The sequence below is a fragment of the Wyeomyia smithii genome, chromosome 1 (assembly GCF_029784165.1).
Source record: "Wyeomyia smithii strain HCP4-BCI-WySm-NY-G18 chromosome 1, ASM2978416v1, whole genome shotgun sequence".
In the NCBI taxonomy this organism is placed as follows: domain Eukaryota; kingdom Metazoa; phylum Arthropoda; class Insecta; order Diptera; family Culicidae; genus Wyeomyia; species Wyeomyia smithii.
In genome coordinates, this window is record NC_073694.1 from 196,024,226 (window position 1) to 196,038,827 (window position 14,602).

Genomic DNA, 14,602 nt, shown 5'->3' on the forward strand with positions numbered 1-14,602 from the left:
GCTGTCATGCAGTCTCTTACATATTTTGTGGTTCTCCATTTGACACATGCAGTAACGCTGGCGCTGATGTCGAAATACAACACGCAACGCGAACACGGCTGCAGATCTAGCACCAGTTACTAACGTAAAGTACTGAAATCTTCCGAACGCTGATTTTATTGAAAATTTGTTCGAAGTGTTATGTCTGTTAGTCTGTGAGGATACGTTAACATACTAACGACATCTGTCTTGTGGTGCCCCAGTTGTTGGTTTGTCGGTGACGCGAGTGTCACACAGTGGGAGCATTACTACTTACAGTTAAATGACGGTTGCAAGTTTTTACACATCCTTTGAAAATAAGATGAACGTTTGTTCTGTGTGCTAGAACCACGAACAGATGTTTAAGCGAGAGCAATATTAGTCGGAAACTCCGTGCAAATTTTCAAACAGAAATACGTTATAAAACACTTATACACTAGCGCCGCATAGTGACCTTATTGCGTCGCTAGTAGCGCTATCTGGTGACGTAGAGCTAGTACTATTATTACTGTAATTACTATAAAAGTTGTATAAAAGCTAGGAGCATGTGAAATTTGCAATTTGAAATTTTAGCGAAATATACTTATTCAAGTTTTCACAGAAAACTATCCCTATAGCGGAGAAGGTGAGCTTTAGAAAAATTAAAAAAATGTTCATTAGAAAAAGAAGCCTTAGCTAGTATTTAACATATCAGCAAAATTTTATTCTGAATAGAAATAACTGGAAAATACTCATATGTTATTTGAAAGAAAGGAGATTTTATTAAATAATTAAAAATTGCCCTTGCGTTCTACCTTACTTTCACGCAAACTTTAGTTTTACCTTCCTCTTGTGAATCGAAATGCGCGAGTTTACAATTAGAGCAAAGTAAAAATTGACCGCAACTGTCTGATCAGAAACATAATAACTGTTCGCAAGCTGTTGAGTTTTTCACTAGTGCGTGAATGCACTAGTGAGTAGGATACGTCCAACAACTTTCAAAAAGGACAGTAGTCAAATTTATTATAAAGGCAAAACTATTGAATACACGAGTATCATATATTTTAAAGGATGTTCTGTAACCCATGTGTTCACATTTTGATCATTCAAATGTAAAACGAGTTCTTATTCTATATGCTATTAAGATTATAAAACTAGAGATTTGATGCAAAAATATGAATTTTTTTTAAAAATCTATAGAGTTTGTCGTTTTTTACTCTTTTTGTCAGTGTCTTTCTCTTTAGCAACCTCTCCGGAAACGCCCTCAGCTACTGTTCGTTTACTCTCCGATTCAGTTGGCTCCTCAACAGGTTGCTCGTGACTGTGCGTAAACCTATTCCTAGCCATCGAACGGAAGTTTCCCTCCATCGTTAGAATCGCCTTGCATCCGTAGGTTTGTCGTTGAGCACACCGCCAGCAACTGACATCAGTTTTAGAAATCGTCAGGCAGCTATAAAAATACCCGTCGTCTAATTTCAAAAGAAACACGTTTTTCGGCCGCTTATAGAATGTGTATTGTCGTTGGCTTTGTGCAATAGAATCGAGTATGTAACCCTCTTCCTCTTGCGGGCGAGCCAAAAACATATCCTCAGTAGACGCCGGATGGCAATGGTTTACTCCGCTCATGACTGCAGTCCTACAATTCTCGTTGAGGTGAATTTTCCCCCGGCAAGCATACTGGGGAGACAGAACGCATTTCCAAACCGAATACAATTTGTCTATTTTATCCAATTGATAATTGAATTGGTTAAAACGAATGAAACATGATTCATTCTCTTGTGGTAGAACTTCGAAATTTCTATCTGGATTTGGTTCTCGCAGCCTCTGGTAGAAGGCTATTTCACGTTTCAATGCTGCCAATGAATTGGGATTGATATTTTTCGGCTTTTTCGTGCTTGGCTCCCCGTTGGTGGTACCTTTCAGCAACTCCTCAAAATCTTCATTTGGCAGGTCTTCCTCTGGTGTAAATTGCTGCGTGTTCTCCTCTACCTCGGGATCAGTGTCAAAGGGTACAATTTCCGTGATATCACCCTTTCGTCTGAATTGACCAGTCAACGGATCTAATACTTCCGCATCGTCATCATCGTCCTCATTACTACCCAACAGAAGTGCTCTGTTTTCCCGTCGGCGTATGTCGGATTTTTTGCAAAACTCCCCACTCAGAGGATCCAGAACGATTTCATCGTCATCAGACAATTCTTCTTGCTCATTCGGTGAGGTTGTTTCTGTCGGTTCTGCAGTTTTGGGGAACAAATCTTCAATTCCATCATCGTCATCATCAACTTTTTTATCATCGTTTTTGATATTTGTTTTACCATCATCGTCCGTCGTTTGTTCGACGGAATCGCCAGAAGCTGGGGTTTCATCCGACTCTGGAGTGGATGTTTTATCATTATTTTTTTCTGGCTTTTTGGTCACATCATCATGGATCAAATCAATCACCGGTAAAACAGGTTCATGATTGTGAGGCCCACCAAATTGTTTTGCTATACTGAACATCTCGTCCGTGTCAAGCCAACTTGGACAAGTTATGCATTTGCATCTGTATGATGAACAGAGAAAAAAAAATATTAGAGATTTAGTGTCGCAGTCAAATTAAGAAAAAGGTACTAACCTAAATCCAGGCTTTGTTTCCTCTAGGACCTCGTAAATGTAGTTGGCAAAATGTAGCTTAACCTTGTTCTCCTCCAACTTTATTGCAAAACTAAACGTTCTCCGTATCTTCAAATGCATCATCTGACCTTCCTGTTCTTTGATATCCGCGATGTGAACAGTTTGCACCTGCTTCACCTTCACATTGGGGATACCGGTCGAGGCGAGCATTTGATATTTTCCCACACCGTCTTCATTGGTAATAGGTTTAGGTACTTTGTGATTGTGCATCCCATATTTAGTCCATAAACGCTGATTGTTTCCCCGGGTTTCCAGAAGCGCTCCACAGTGCACTTGTTCCCGTAGCATACAATCCCAGTAATTGCAGTGTTCATGGAACCACTTGATTTTGTAGAGATGTCCTTCGTAATTGAGCATTTGGTCGGATTTTTGCAATTTCACCAACTGCACTGTTTTGGTTGGTTGTTTCTTGCGAATTGGTGTTTCTCTCTCTGGAAGCGGATTGCTTGCTGGTTCAGGTGCCGCAGGAGATGGCTCTTCGATCTGCCTGGGATTATCGGCCGAAATAACGTCAGTGGCCATGTCCGTGTCACTTGTTTTGTTGCTGCGATTTTGGTCCATACTAGCATCAGTGTCGTTACTCGCTTCATCAGCGGAATTCTGAAGCGGTGATACACTAGGGGGCGGTGCTTGGTCATCATCGTTTAACGCTTTGTATTCCTCATCGAAGCTGGATTCAATCTTTTCGTGCGGTTCAGTTGGAACAGCGATTGGGTCTTCCGCTTCCAAATCAGTACTCTCTGCTTCAGGGATAATTCTAGTGCATTTCACCCTTTTTATTGTTGTATTATGCAACTAAATGGAGAAAAAAATGTGTTTAAATATGTAGCCAAAAAATTGAAAACTGTAGCCATATTACGTTTATGCTGGAAAATCGCTTGACGCTTGCAAGAGATGACACCCGGACACCGCTATCTTTGTTTGCTAGCGTGGTCGGCCTAGTGGAACCAGGTTTTGGTTGTGGTCTAATAAGTATGGCAGAATTGATCCTGTTTAGCGGTTTCGGTGCCACAACTCTGGCAGATTGTTGCTTGAAGCGATTGCGAAACGGCGTTACGTCAATGGGAATGATAGGCGGAACTTCTTCATCGTCTTGAAGGTCGTTGAGGTTGTCCTAAGGAAAAATGGCATGTTAGAACAATCATACTAATTCGAACTAGTCATATTCTTACATCGTCCGTTTCTGTCGAATTTTGAGCTGCCATACTCGCGAATGATGCTACAGATATAGAGGAGCTCATACTCATTATTGGTAGGTTGTTATCCGATATATTATCAAGAGACACTGAATCAGCTGAGGGTGGTTTTTGTTTCGATAACCTAGGTGGTACTGGGATTATCTCATCCGTGATGGTTTCTGGTTCTTCCTCTTCTCTTTCAGGTTCATCAAAATCTAGCTCCTGTTTTATGTTCAGCTCCGATGCTGACACTTCCGATGAGGTATCGCCAGAGTTTGCCTGCTCCATAGCAAAACGCAGCTGCTTGTCTTTTTCAGCAGCATCTTTATTTAGTGACATAACGTGCAAGATTTTCGGCATACCCTGTAGGTTAGCAACGGCGGAGGGAATAAGTGGTGTGCTTGCTATAGGGCAAGGCTTTCTTATCTGATGTTCGGTTGAAGGAACTAACCTCCTCGCCGATTGGTGGACCTTATGTACTTGCCTATGTTCAACATTTGCAGATTTATTGGGTAACCTAACATGCGGAGTAGCTGTCGGTTGAGCTGCAGTTTCGGGGTTGAAAGTTATGTTATGTTTACTGAAAACACTGTTGGAAAACTGAACAATGGCAGGTTGAGGTATCGGTTCACAAGGTTCTGGGTTGTCAGAAATAACGTCAGATATTTCAACTTTTATATCTGGATCGCTTAATAATGGTATCGTATCTTTTGGCTGTTGAAAAGCTTGTGCTGGTGGCTTGTGAACTGGGGTTGGCGGTAATTCTTGCGGTGCTCCTGCAGGAACACCTGGCAGCACTCTTTTTTGCGGATTAATTACCTTCATCAGCACTGCCGGTTTGGGTTCGATGGACAGCTTATTCGCTAACGCACCCCACTTCAGCCACACTGGAAGGTGAAAATGTACACCATGGAATTCGACAATTCCGTTAGTCATGGTCATCGATCCTAAACAATTAGTCCGTATGCAGTTCCAGTAAGATATATTGCTTTGACGGGATACAGTCTCGTACCAAAAACCTTGGCACAAAGCAAGTTCACGTAACGGTCCTCGAATCAGTGCGATGGATTGTTTAACTTTTTTTTCAGCGTCAATCACCGCTGATTCTATAATAGTTTCCCTGGCATGGTTGTGATTACCCGCTGATAACACCTCACTCCTATCGTTTGTAATCAAAACTGCGTTACATTTGTTGTTAGGATCATTTAAGCTTTTGCAACTGAACAGTAAAGTACGATTCTGGGTTATCAAGTCGAAACTAAATCGAAAACCATCGTAAACGAATTCGCCATTGTTGTACAACTGCTTAACTTCTTCCATTTTCTGCTTATGCAAGTGTTGTGCATATTTTGCGCAAACTTTGCCGGAAGGGTATGTAACGATGTACGCTGGACAGCAGACCACACTGCAGCCCCAGTGGACAGATTGCAGATTTTTTCCCATACACGAGTACCAGTACCAATTTTCGCCGTAACGCAACAACTGCTTCCGGTCTGGCTGGTTTGTTTTGCGCATGGCCAAATAGGTCGCATAACGTGAGCAACGCGCTCGAAACTGATGAAACTGCTCGAGACACTCGTAGCATTTTTTGCACAGCATTGACTTGTTCAGCTCTCCGGCGGGAATCTGAAACGGACGGATATAATGAGCGTGACCTTTATTTTGAACAATCGATAGTTGTAACGAAGATTAATTTCAAGTATGGCTTTCAATGTTTTCAACCTTTTTGTACTACGTATTTGCTAAACTCATTTAAATAACGTTTTTAATCAAAAAAATGATTTTGCATTTATCTTAAAAAATATTCGCGCAGTTTTCTGGAAAATTAAAAAGCAAACCTAAAGCATAAGGAACAAACATTAACCCAATACTAAATTTATCCTCGTTCATTGCAAATTCACCCAAAAATAATTTTCTACTTATGGCAAAGTTGAATAAATTAACACATTAACACTGACCTTCCTCCCATGAAACAAATATCTTCAATATATAAAAACAAAATCATTTTTGTAAACAATATTATTTATTTTATATTTTATTTAATGAAATAAAATAATAAGTGAAGTTATCCATAAACGTGAAACTTCTGGTAAAACCATTGCAGTAAACAATAGAGCAACAGAAACAAAAACAATCGCTCAAGATCACAAAAAAAAACAAACACTTTTGACAAACAACTATCAAGTAAACATAAAAAACTAAGCACAGCTCACACAGATTTTCACATTTAAATCCATCATAATTACACTTTGCGCTTACCGGCGCCTCGCAACGCTAGTCTATCTAGACCGTAAAATAATACCAACTCGATTTTTGACCATTTGACTTACCGACATATTGAGACAATCCCTAATCTTCGTCGCTAGTTGACCGAGAGCTTTGTCGTCTTTGGGAACAACCATCTGTACATTCTCGGCAAGGCATAGCCGACAGTAATCGCTAAAATATAAGAAAAAAAAGTTTTCATTGACACGCACTATGAAGCTCACCTTAAAACGTATCCTTACGGTAACACTTGCTCCGCATCAGGTTCACCATACGGCAGAACGATCGAGTGTGAATTTGCCGACACGTTCAGCATCGCCATTATTTGTAATGCATTTACTTTTTTTCAAAATATGTATTTTTTTACAAACTATATTCCAAGTGCTGATCTACGAAACATCGATTTCTCTAGTTTCCGTAGTCACCACGAGAGAGCGACTTTTTGGTTTTCTGACAGCTGTCTTTCAACGTGACGTTTTGCCGTCAAACTATTTACGCTCGAGATATTTACATTAAAGATGGGTATGATGGAATGGATGAAACACGCTTCAATTTTTACTATTGAAGATAATCGTACAATGTAGTGAAATTTAATATGAACACAATGTTTATTATATTCTAATTTAAAAGCTCTTGACTTGAGCTCACAGAGGTGAAAATGAGTGGAAGTTTTCCTTATTATTCTCTAAAGATATATGTTTTTATCAACCAAAATTTAAAAGTTACTACTGAATGTAAAATCGAGATTTATAACATACAGCACTCAATAAATTGAAAGAACACAGAGAAAATAATTCGACAAGAATATGAAGGTTTTCATTTTACGATATGGTACATGTACCGATAGTAGAACCTTTTTCGTTTTGTATCATTTGACATTTTTATTTATATTATTAAAACAAACTAAAGTTCAGTTCTCTTTTTCATATAATGGACGCGGTCTTATTACCACTCTAAAGTCAAAGTTAACAAAAAAATGTTATTCGCAAAAAAAAAAATTCACCATTTGATTTGCGTGACGTGAAATTAGATATTTTAGTTTGCGGAGTAAATTATGATTAGGGTTAAACTAGGAAGAACATGGGTAGGAAATCATCAACATCAAAACCAATAATTATGTTGTTAAATCGAAACGTCAAATGACGGTCAAGAAAATCTTTTGCCATCCATAAATATATCAAATGTATCAAAAGCAAAACAAAAACTTTGTTTATTATCGCTCAACGTACCCTATACATATGAGCACAGAGCCAGACGCAGCTCAACTGCTGTCAAAAGCTACATGTGTGAGTATTATATTTGAAGTAAAAATTGCCGAGGTAAAATAAAAAGAACACATAAACAAGTGTCACATATGATAACTTGGAATAATATACACTTGTTCAAATGCAGAAAGCATGTTATTAGAAAAACAACCTTAAAAGCACTGTTTTTTTTTAGAGTATTTCGAGCATCTTCGTGATCAATTTAGTATAATCAATTTCGCCTTTCTGGATCATTAATCGTTTCCTTGCTTTTTTGTTATCTTTCAAGCTCATAGTTTTTATCTGAAAGAATCAGTTTTACCTTTTTTTGTTCGAATCAGATTCGTTCTGTTTGAATAAATTCGAACGAGCGTTCTCACGCTCATTCGAATCGATCTTTTACTATGAATTTTCTAACAATTTTATAACTAGCACGCAACTTGCTAGAAACGACGGAACAAAATAACAAAACTAAAAAAATTAAATCTTACAAAGAAAAAATAGAAACCGTAAAAAGTGTACTAAATAAAAATTGTGTTTAGGGTATCCGGTCATTTTGGTAGGTTTCCTACAGCAATCCAATACAAAACATCCTGAGGAAAATCGGTGCCGAAATAGTACAATACCTTATATACCAAACTTTAACTATTAGTTGAAATGAATGAATTGAATTGATTAGACTCTGTTTATTATTCTTAATATTAAAACAAAATAAAAATCTTTCTTTTTTTTTTTTTGATATTTGTTTTGTTTATTCCGTATTTATACTGTTCATAAAGCTAACGTAAACAATTTGTAATTAACCTGTTTTACATTTCGATCATACTTAATGGTTCGACAGAATAGTAAAAATTTCGATTGCTGCTCAACCGTCATTTTTTCCGAAATCTGTACAGTGTACAGAATCAAACCAAATTAACAAATGAATTATATAACATAATAATTAGCATTCAATTATCAAGATTAACTTTTTTGGCTTCGTTTTTTTTTTAAATTGAAACTAAAATTAATTCACACAGAACGAAACACGCTTCACATACAATTTTTCCAAATTGTCCCGTAACTTCTTTTTAGTTGAGAGTACAAAAACCGAATGCAGAATAATAACTCTGATTTATACTACATATTATAATATTTACATACTAGCATCTCATAACGATGCACAGAATGGATTTTATCATAAATTTGGATCCACCCCCACCCACGATGACTGATAACTGCGTTTGCCAGTGACATAGTATTCAGCTCCGTGCGGAAATTCACAGCTTACTGTAAAATTTTAGGATTCGCTACTCGAAATACGTGCGGAACCATGTCAGCTAGCGTTCGAAACAGTTCTTCGGAAATATCAAACGGCAAGAGTAACTGCAGCGTGTTCAGCTCTGCTCCACCCCAACTTGCTGATTCGATCATAAAGCCTTTGGCACACTTGAATACTAGTTCGGCACGGCGAACACACCAGCTTACCGTCATGTCCTGAAAAAATGAAGTGAAATTATGTTTATGTAATCCCTTAAATTAATACAATTACCTCTGACATGGTGTGCCTCAGCAAAGCTGGTATTGTTAGTGTCGTTACATCATGTCTGCTGGAAATTTTAAGAATATTGCGCAATCCCAGAATAACCGGATGGCGGGAGTTAATTTCGCTTGGGCTCTGGAATGTTTCGTCCGAGATTAGATGGAAGATTACATGCGAGTGCGACAGGTTCGAGTGACGGGTGATGTACACGTCTCCTGGTTTCAGTCGACAATCACTCTTACTGTCACGCTCAGCTTCCCCCGTCTGTCTGAGCTTTCGCAGATCATCCTGAATTTTTTCAATCTGATAATCTACTTGATCGAAATGAAATTCCGTTGACATGTTAGCATTCCGCCGTATTTCTGAATCCGGTGACACTTGTCCGGACGGCGTTAGCACCACTATCCCACAGAGAGAACTCGAATACAATCCCAGAGCAACATTTGGACCACCAAAGCTGTTCTCTCCGTACAATGGGTTGCATAAATCGGAAAGTTTGGTGCTCAGAATGCGAATGTTATGCATGTGCTTGAGTTGCGACCCCAAATGTATGGTGAAGCTTTCTTCCATCGATGGTCCCTGAGTTGAAATCATTGACCAACGATTTCCAATTTGGGTGGGGCTGTCCGATTCCGCTAAAAAGTTCTCATCAATATGTGTCGTAATCCAATCTCGATACTCATATTTCTGATGACCTCTCGTTGACTCCAGTTCCGATTCACATTGTTTTCGAATCATGTTCTGCATACCATACTGTTTAGCCAAAATGTGATTGATATTTTCAGAAGTAACAGATATGTCCAGTAGTTTCATCTGCATAAATGATAATTTTTTATCAATGAATAGGTACTCATTTTAATCATATTTTTTACCTTCGCTTCAATTTCGTCCTGGTGCAGTGTGTTCATAGTTGTAATCTGTTGGGTCATTTGGGCAGTCAAATTTGTTATCGTTTTGGCATAATCTCTCTCTTTGTTCAGAATCTCAGAAAGAACCGACGAGTGAACCAGCTGGTGATAGCTTTGTGCAAAAATCTCTTCATCCGAAGGCCCAACTCGATCGGCGTATTCCAATATTTCGTCCTTGTACAATTTCTCTAGATCCAATGCAACCGAATCGACGTCGATGTGACCTGTTGCAAGCTGTTCGAGTAACAGCTCATCCTGTTCATCGTAGAACTTTTGATTCTCCGTTCGAATAAAATGGTCAAGTGGTACTATTAATTCTTTATCGGCCAGCAAAAACTTCATTATAGGGTCCATTCGTTTTGCAACTATCCGATGCGCCAGTTCGTTCGTACTGCTGGTGTACGGGATGCTCACGGGATAAATTAGTTTTATAGTTACAGAATCGTTGTAGTTTTTGAACTCATAATAAAAATCTACCATTTTACTATTCCGAGAACACATAACGAGCTAGTTTTATCACAGATTCACACAGATCAATTTTACCGGAGCACTTTCCTTTCACAAATAATATAGCGTTAAAAAAAAACAAGGAGCAAGGGAGCAACACCTGAAAATGACAGACGTCTCAAACACTGCCAAAAATTGTTATGTCAAAGTCGTTGTTGCGATTACACACAAAGAAAATATTACAAAGCGAACATTAAAAAACAACATTAATTTACTTAAATCCACGTGGACACGAAAATCGTTATTTTAGACCCTCCCCCTCCCCCCCCCCCCCCCAACCTTCGTGGACAAGCGTGGACAATGACCCTCTTTGTCCATGTGGAATTTTTTTTCTTAAAAAGAAAAGTTGCAGAATGTTTATTTCTGTGGGTCATTTAGTGAATGAACAAAAAAATGTCAGAAAAATAATTACAATAATAATATCAGAATCAGCCCAAAACCACCTAGACCAGAAAAGAAATAAATGATAAGAATCCCATTTAAATTCGACGTAAGAGGGCTCAGAAATGCATTAAAAGAACGTTTTGCTCAGAAAATTACACTCTATTACCTGATATACAGTCGCCGTTCGATAACTGCAAGTCTTTTAACTGTAACGCTTTTTAACTGCAAGACCGATAACTGCAACAACTTTGCAGTTATCGGACCGCAATCCGTCAAATCTGAAGTCAAACTCATATTTGACATTGAAGTGACAAATCTCGCGGGGGGATTCTAAATGCATTCGAAAATAAAAATTGTTGAATCTCTAGAAACATTTCAAAAGGACTTTTCATTTTTCTCGATTTTTTTCGATTCCGTTTACTTGTTGTCTCTTCATTCTAGATGGGAGATTATAGATCTCCACTATTAATCAATGAAGTCAAATCACCATGTTATGTGGTTAACTTTCCGTAATTATTATAAGAGAAAAAAAAATCCTTGTGCATTGTTTGGCTAGCTTTCACGTCACGGATCCTGCTGACATTGATGTTGCTTTTACTTGCGTTATGTCAGCGGCTCCGAGCTTTCTGTCAAAATTTCATTCATGAATTGAGTTCAGAATCGCCTCGTAAAATGGTCTTCTGTAGTGATGAACTTTATCTTCGCCTACATATTGGTTATGTAAAGTAGTTACTAAAACGCAATAAATTATGATGCGGAAATATGACTATCAAATTGATTAATCAAAAAGCTTACCTATTTTGGTTTTCTGCTATTTTTTGCTACTATGTACTCCATTAAAAAAATACATTTCAGTTATTCATATTCTAACCACTACCAAAGACAGACGTCTTAACTAACCCTGCAATAGGTTATGGGCTTAGTCAATGCTAGAAAATGACTACGAGTTCAAATAGCACTTCAAGTTTCAACGGAGTTTCCGGATCATCCAACATTCCAGCCATTGAACGTTTGAGAGGACGTGAAAACTGGTCGTCATGGAAGTTTGCTGCGAAAACTTTTCTTCAGCTGGAAGGCCTCTGGGATGCCATCAAACCGAAGATAAAAGAAAACGGAACCATTGAAGCGGTGGATGAGCGAAAGGATTTACAAGCCCGATTGAAGCTAATCTTGCTCCTTGACCCTACAATCTATGTCCATATCGAAGACGCGGAGTCAGCGCGTACGGCGTGGGACAAATTGGAAACGGCGTTCGAGGACAAAAGACTCTCCCGGCAGATCGGATTACTCCATAAGCTCATCAAGACGAATTTGGATTTGTGCGACTCGATGGACGAATATGTAAATCAGGTGATTTCGACAGCGCATCAGCTGAATGGCATCGGGTTCAAATTGTCGGATCTCTGGGTTGGTATGATTCTGTTGGCTGGCCTTCCAGATGAATACCGTCCCATGATCATGGCCTTGGAAAATTCCGGGGTCGCCATAACGGGTGACTTCGTGAAAACCAAACTTCTCCAGGAGCAACCATTGCTTAGCAGCAAGAAAAACAGTCAGGCCTTCGCAACCAACAAACGAAATGAAAAATTTTCAGAGCAAGTGAAACAACCAACTTCTTCCAAGGGCCCGAAGTGCAGGAAATGTGCTCGATTCAATCACATCGCCAGGGACTGCAAGGACGGAAGGAAAGGTGAAACATTTCACACGGTGCTTTCTACGATTTGTAAGGAGGACAAGAACGATTGGGTTTTCGATTCTGCGGCGTATGCACACATGACAAGCAATAGAGAGCTCCTAACAAATCTCGAACAAGCGCACGGCAAAGTTGTCGCGGCTAATGGTGGCACGATGGATATCGTTGCCTGCGGAATGGCAAATCTTAAACCATTGTGCAGGAATCTTCAGGACGGCGTTGTGGTGAGTGACGTGCAGCTTATTCCTGGGTTGACTGCGAATCTTCTGTCAATTAGCAAAATTGTGCAGAAGGGATATTCCGTGATGTTCAACAACAATGGCTGCAAGGTTTTCAATCTCAACGACGAGCTGGTGGCAACAGGAAGCCACTCCAACAATCAATTCAAGCTAGACCAAGCGGTGGATAGCAAACAGGTTTTGTCGTGCACCGTTGCTGGAAGTCTTGATCTCTGGCACAAACGGATGGGCCATCTTGGTATCAGAAATTTAAAGAAACTTGTTGGTGGCTTGGTGACTGGAATTTCACTGAATGATGAAACTAATGCTACGGACTGTCGTGTTTGTCCGATGGGTAAGCAATCGAAGCTGCCGTTCCCAAAAGGTGGATTTCGTGTGTCCGAGGTACTACAGCTGGTTCATTCAGATATTAGTGGACCGATGGAAATGAACTCGATCGGTGGGAACCGTTTTTACATCACATTTATCGATGATAAGACCAGACGCATCTTCGTGTACTTCCTATAAACCAAATCAGAAGCGGAAGTGTTAGCAGTATTCAAAAACTGCCACGCCATGGCGGAGCGCCAAAGCGGAAAGACGCTCAAAGTGATTCGGACTGACAACGGTAAGGAATACCTAAACAAAGGTTTCCAAGGTTACTTACAGAAGGAAGGTATCCGACACGAGAAGACCAACGATTAAACACCCGAGCAAAACGGTTTGGCAGAGCGCGCTAATCGAACAATCGTAGAAAAAGCCAGGTGTCTCTTGTTCGAAAGCGGCCTATCGAAAGGATTTTGGGCAGAGGCTGTGTCCACAGCCGTTCATTTGATTAACCGATCGCCTACGTGTGGTCACGACCGGACCCCCGAGGAAGCATGGAGTGGAAGAAAGCCCAATCTTTCACATGTTCGAGTTTTTGGGACTAAAGCTATGGTCCAGGTCCCAAAGCAAAAGCGGTGTAAGTGGGACCCCAAATCCCACGAGTGCATTCTGATGGGATTCGATGAAGAAACCAAAGGCTATCGTCTGTACGATCTAAAAAAGAAGACTACAATCAAGAGCCGTGAAGTCGTTTTCCTGAACGAAGGCGTTCCATCCGAAGCAGCGTGCCCCGAAGCGCGGCGTGTCAAGCCATCATATGTTAGACTGGACATCGAAGATCCGGTTGAAACCGTGCTTGAGCCGACACTTTCGACTGCAACACCCTGCGAATCGGAATCAGAAGACGAATATGATGAAGGTGATTTAGAAGACGATAGCGAAACCAGTTCAAGTACCTTGGCTGATCTTGTGCTCCCTTCGCGACAATTTTCACAACCACCTAGGTCAAAGGTGTCGAAGCGCACCGAACGGGAGCACGTTCTTGCAGGCAAGTACAATAACATTTATGTTGATAGCACTGGCCTCCCTGGTATCTCACTTCCACAGTCAACCCCTGATAAAGACTCGAGCTCGGACTCAAGCGACTTCGCTGGTTTTTCCGATGATGAAGGCATCAACGATGGTTTCGTGGCAGTGATATCGGGCATGAATGGCGAATTCGGCAACGATCCAGTCTCACATCAGGAAGCGCTAGCCAGCGACGATAGTGATGCTTGGACTATCACTTCGCTACCGAAAGGAAGGAAGGCAATCAAGTGCAAATGGGTCTACAAGACGAAGCGAGACGCTGAAGGCAATGTTCAACGGCACAAGGCACGTTTAGTCATCAAAGGTTACTTCCAGCAAAAGGGGGTAGACTACGTTGAAACGTACGCTCCCGTCGTTCGGTATAGTTCGCTGCGGTACCTTTTCGCCCTGGCAATCAAACACGACCTTGTGATTGACCAGATGGATGCAGTGACGGCTTTTCTACAAGCCGATCTCGATGAAGAGATTTACATGGAGCAGCCTCCATGTTTCACGGACGATAATCAAAAAACGATGGTGTGCAAGCTGAACAAGGCATTGTACGGCTTGAAGCAGTCAAGCCGAGTTTGGAACCAAAAACTCGATGCGGCTCTTCGA

At 40.2% G+C, this 14,602-nt stretch overlaps 2 protein-coding genes across 2 annotated transcripts; both read right to left on the bottom strand.

Annotated features, from left to right (window-relative positions):
* Window positions 1-790: 790 nt before the first annotated feature.
* LOC129717746 (uncharacterized) lies at window positions 791-6,547 on the bottom strand. The gene is made up of 6 exons (XM_055667870.1): window positions 6,356-6,547; window positions 6,179-6,287; window positions 3,843-5,474; window positions 3,530-3,784; window positions 2,612-3,465; window positions 791-2,539 (listed from the first exon to the last, which is right to left on the bottom strand). The coding sequence occupies exons 1-6, from the start codon at window positions 6,433-6,435 to the stop codon at window positions 1,192-1,194; spliced, it is 4,278 nt and encodes a 1,425-aa protein (XP_055523845.1). The 5' UTR covers window positions 6,436-6,547; the 3' UTR covers window positions 791-1,191.
* A 1,556-nt stretch (window positions 6,548-8,103) lies between these two features.
* LOC129726330 (protein C12orf4 homolog) lies at window positions 8,104-10,400 on the bottom strand. Its single transcript, XM_055682984.1, has 3 exons — window positions 9,752-10,400; window positions 8,889-9,692; window positions 8,104-8,833 (listed from the first exon to the last, which is right to left on the bottom strand). Exons 1-3 carry the CDS (start codon window positions 10,286-10,288, stop codon window positions 8,624-8,626), a joined length of 1,551 nt encoding a protein of 516 aa, XP_055538959.1. The 5' UTR covers window positions 10,289-10,400; the 3' UTR covers window positions 8,104-8,623.
* Between the last annotated feature and the right edge of the window lie 4,202 nt (window positions 10,401-14,602).

Coding starts and splice junctions, on each gene's coding strand:
- LOC129717746 (XM_055667870.1), bottom strand. CDS start 6,435: ATGGCGATGCTGAACGTGTCGGCAAATTCACACTCGATCGTTCTGCCG. Junction 3,785..3,842: donor ATTCGACAGAAACGGACGAT/GTAAGAATATGA, acceptor ATTTTTCCTTAG/GACAACCTCAACGACCTTCA. Junction 3,466..3,529: donor AGCGATTTTCCAGCATAAAC/GTAATATGGCTA, acceptor TTCTCCATTTAG/TTGCATAATACAACAATAAA.
- LOC129726330 (XM_055682984.1), bottom strand. CDS start 10,288: ATGTGTTCTCGGAATAGTAAAATGGTAGATTTTTATTATGAGTTCAAA. Junction 9,693..9,751: donor AGGACGAAATTGAAGCGAAG/GTAAAAAATATG, acceptor TCATTTATGCAG/ATGAAACTACTGGACATATC. Junction 8,834..8,888: donor TGAGGCACACCATGTCAGAG/GTAATTGTATTA, acceptor TCATTTTTTCAG/GACATGACGGTAAGCTGGTG.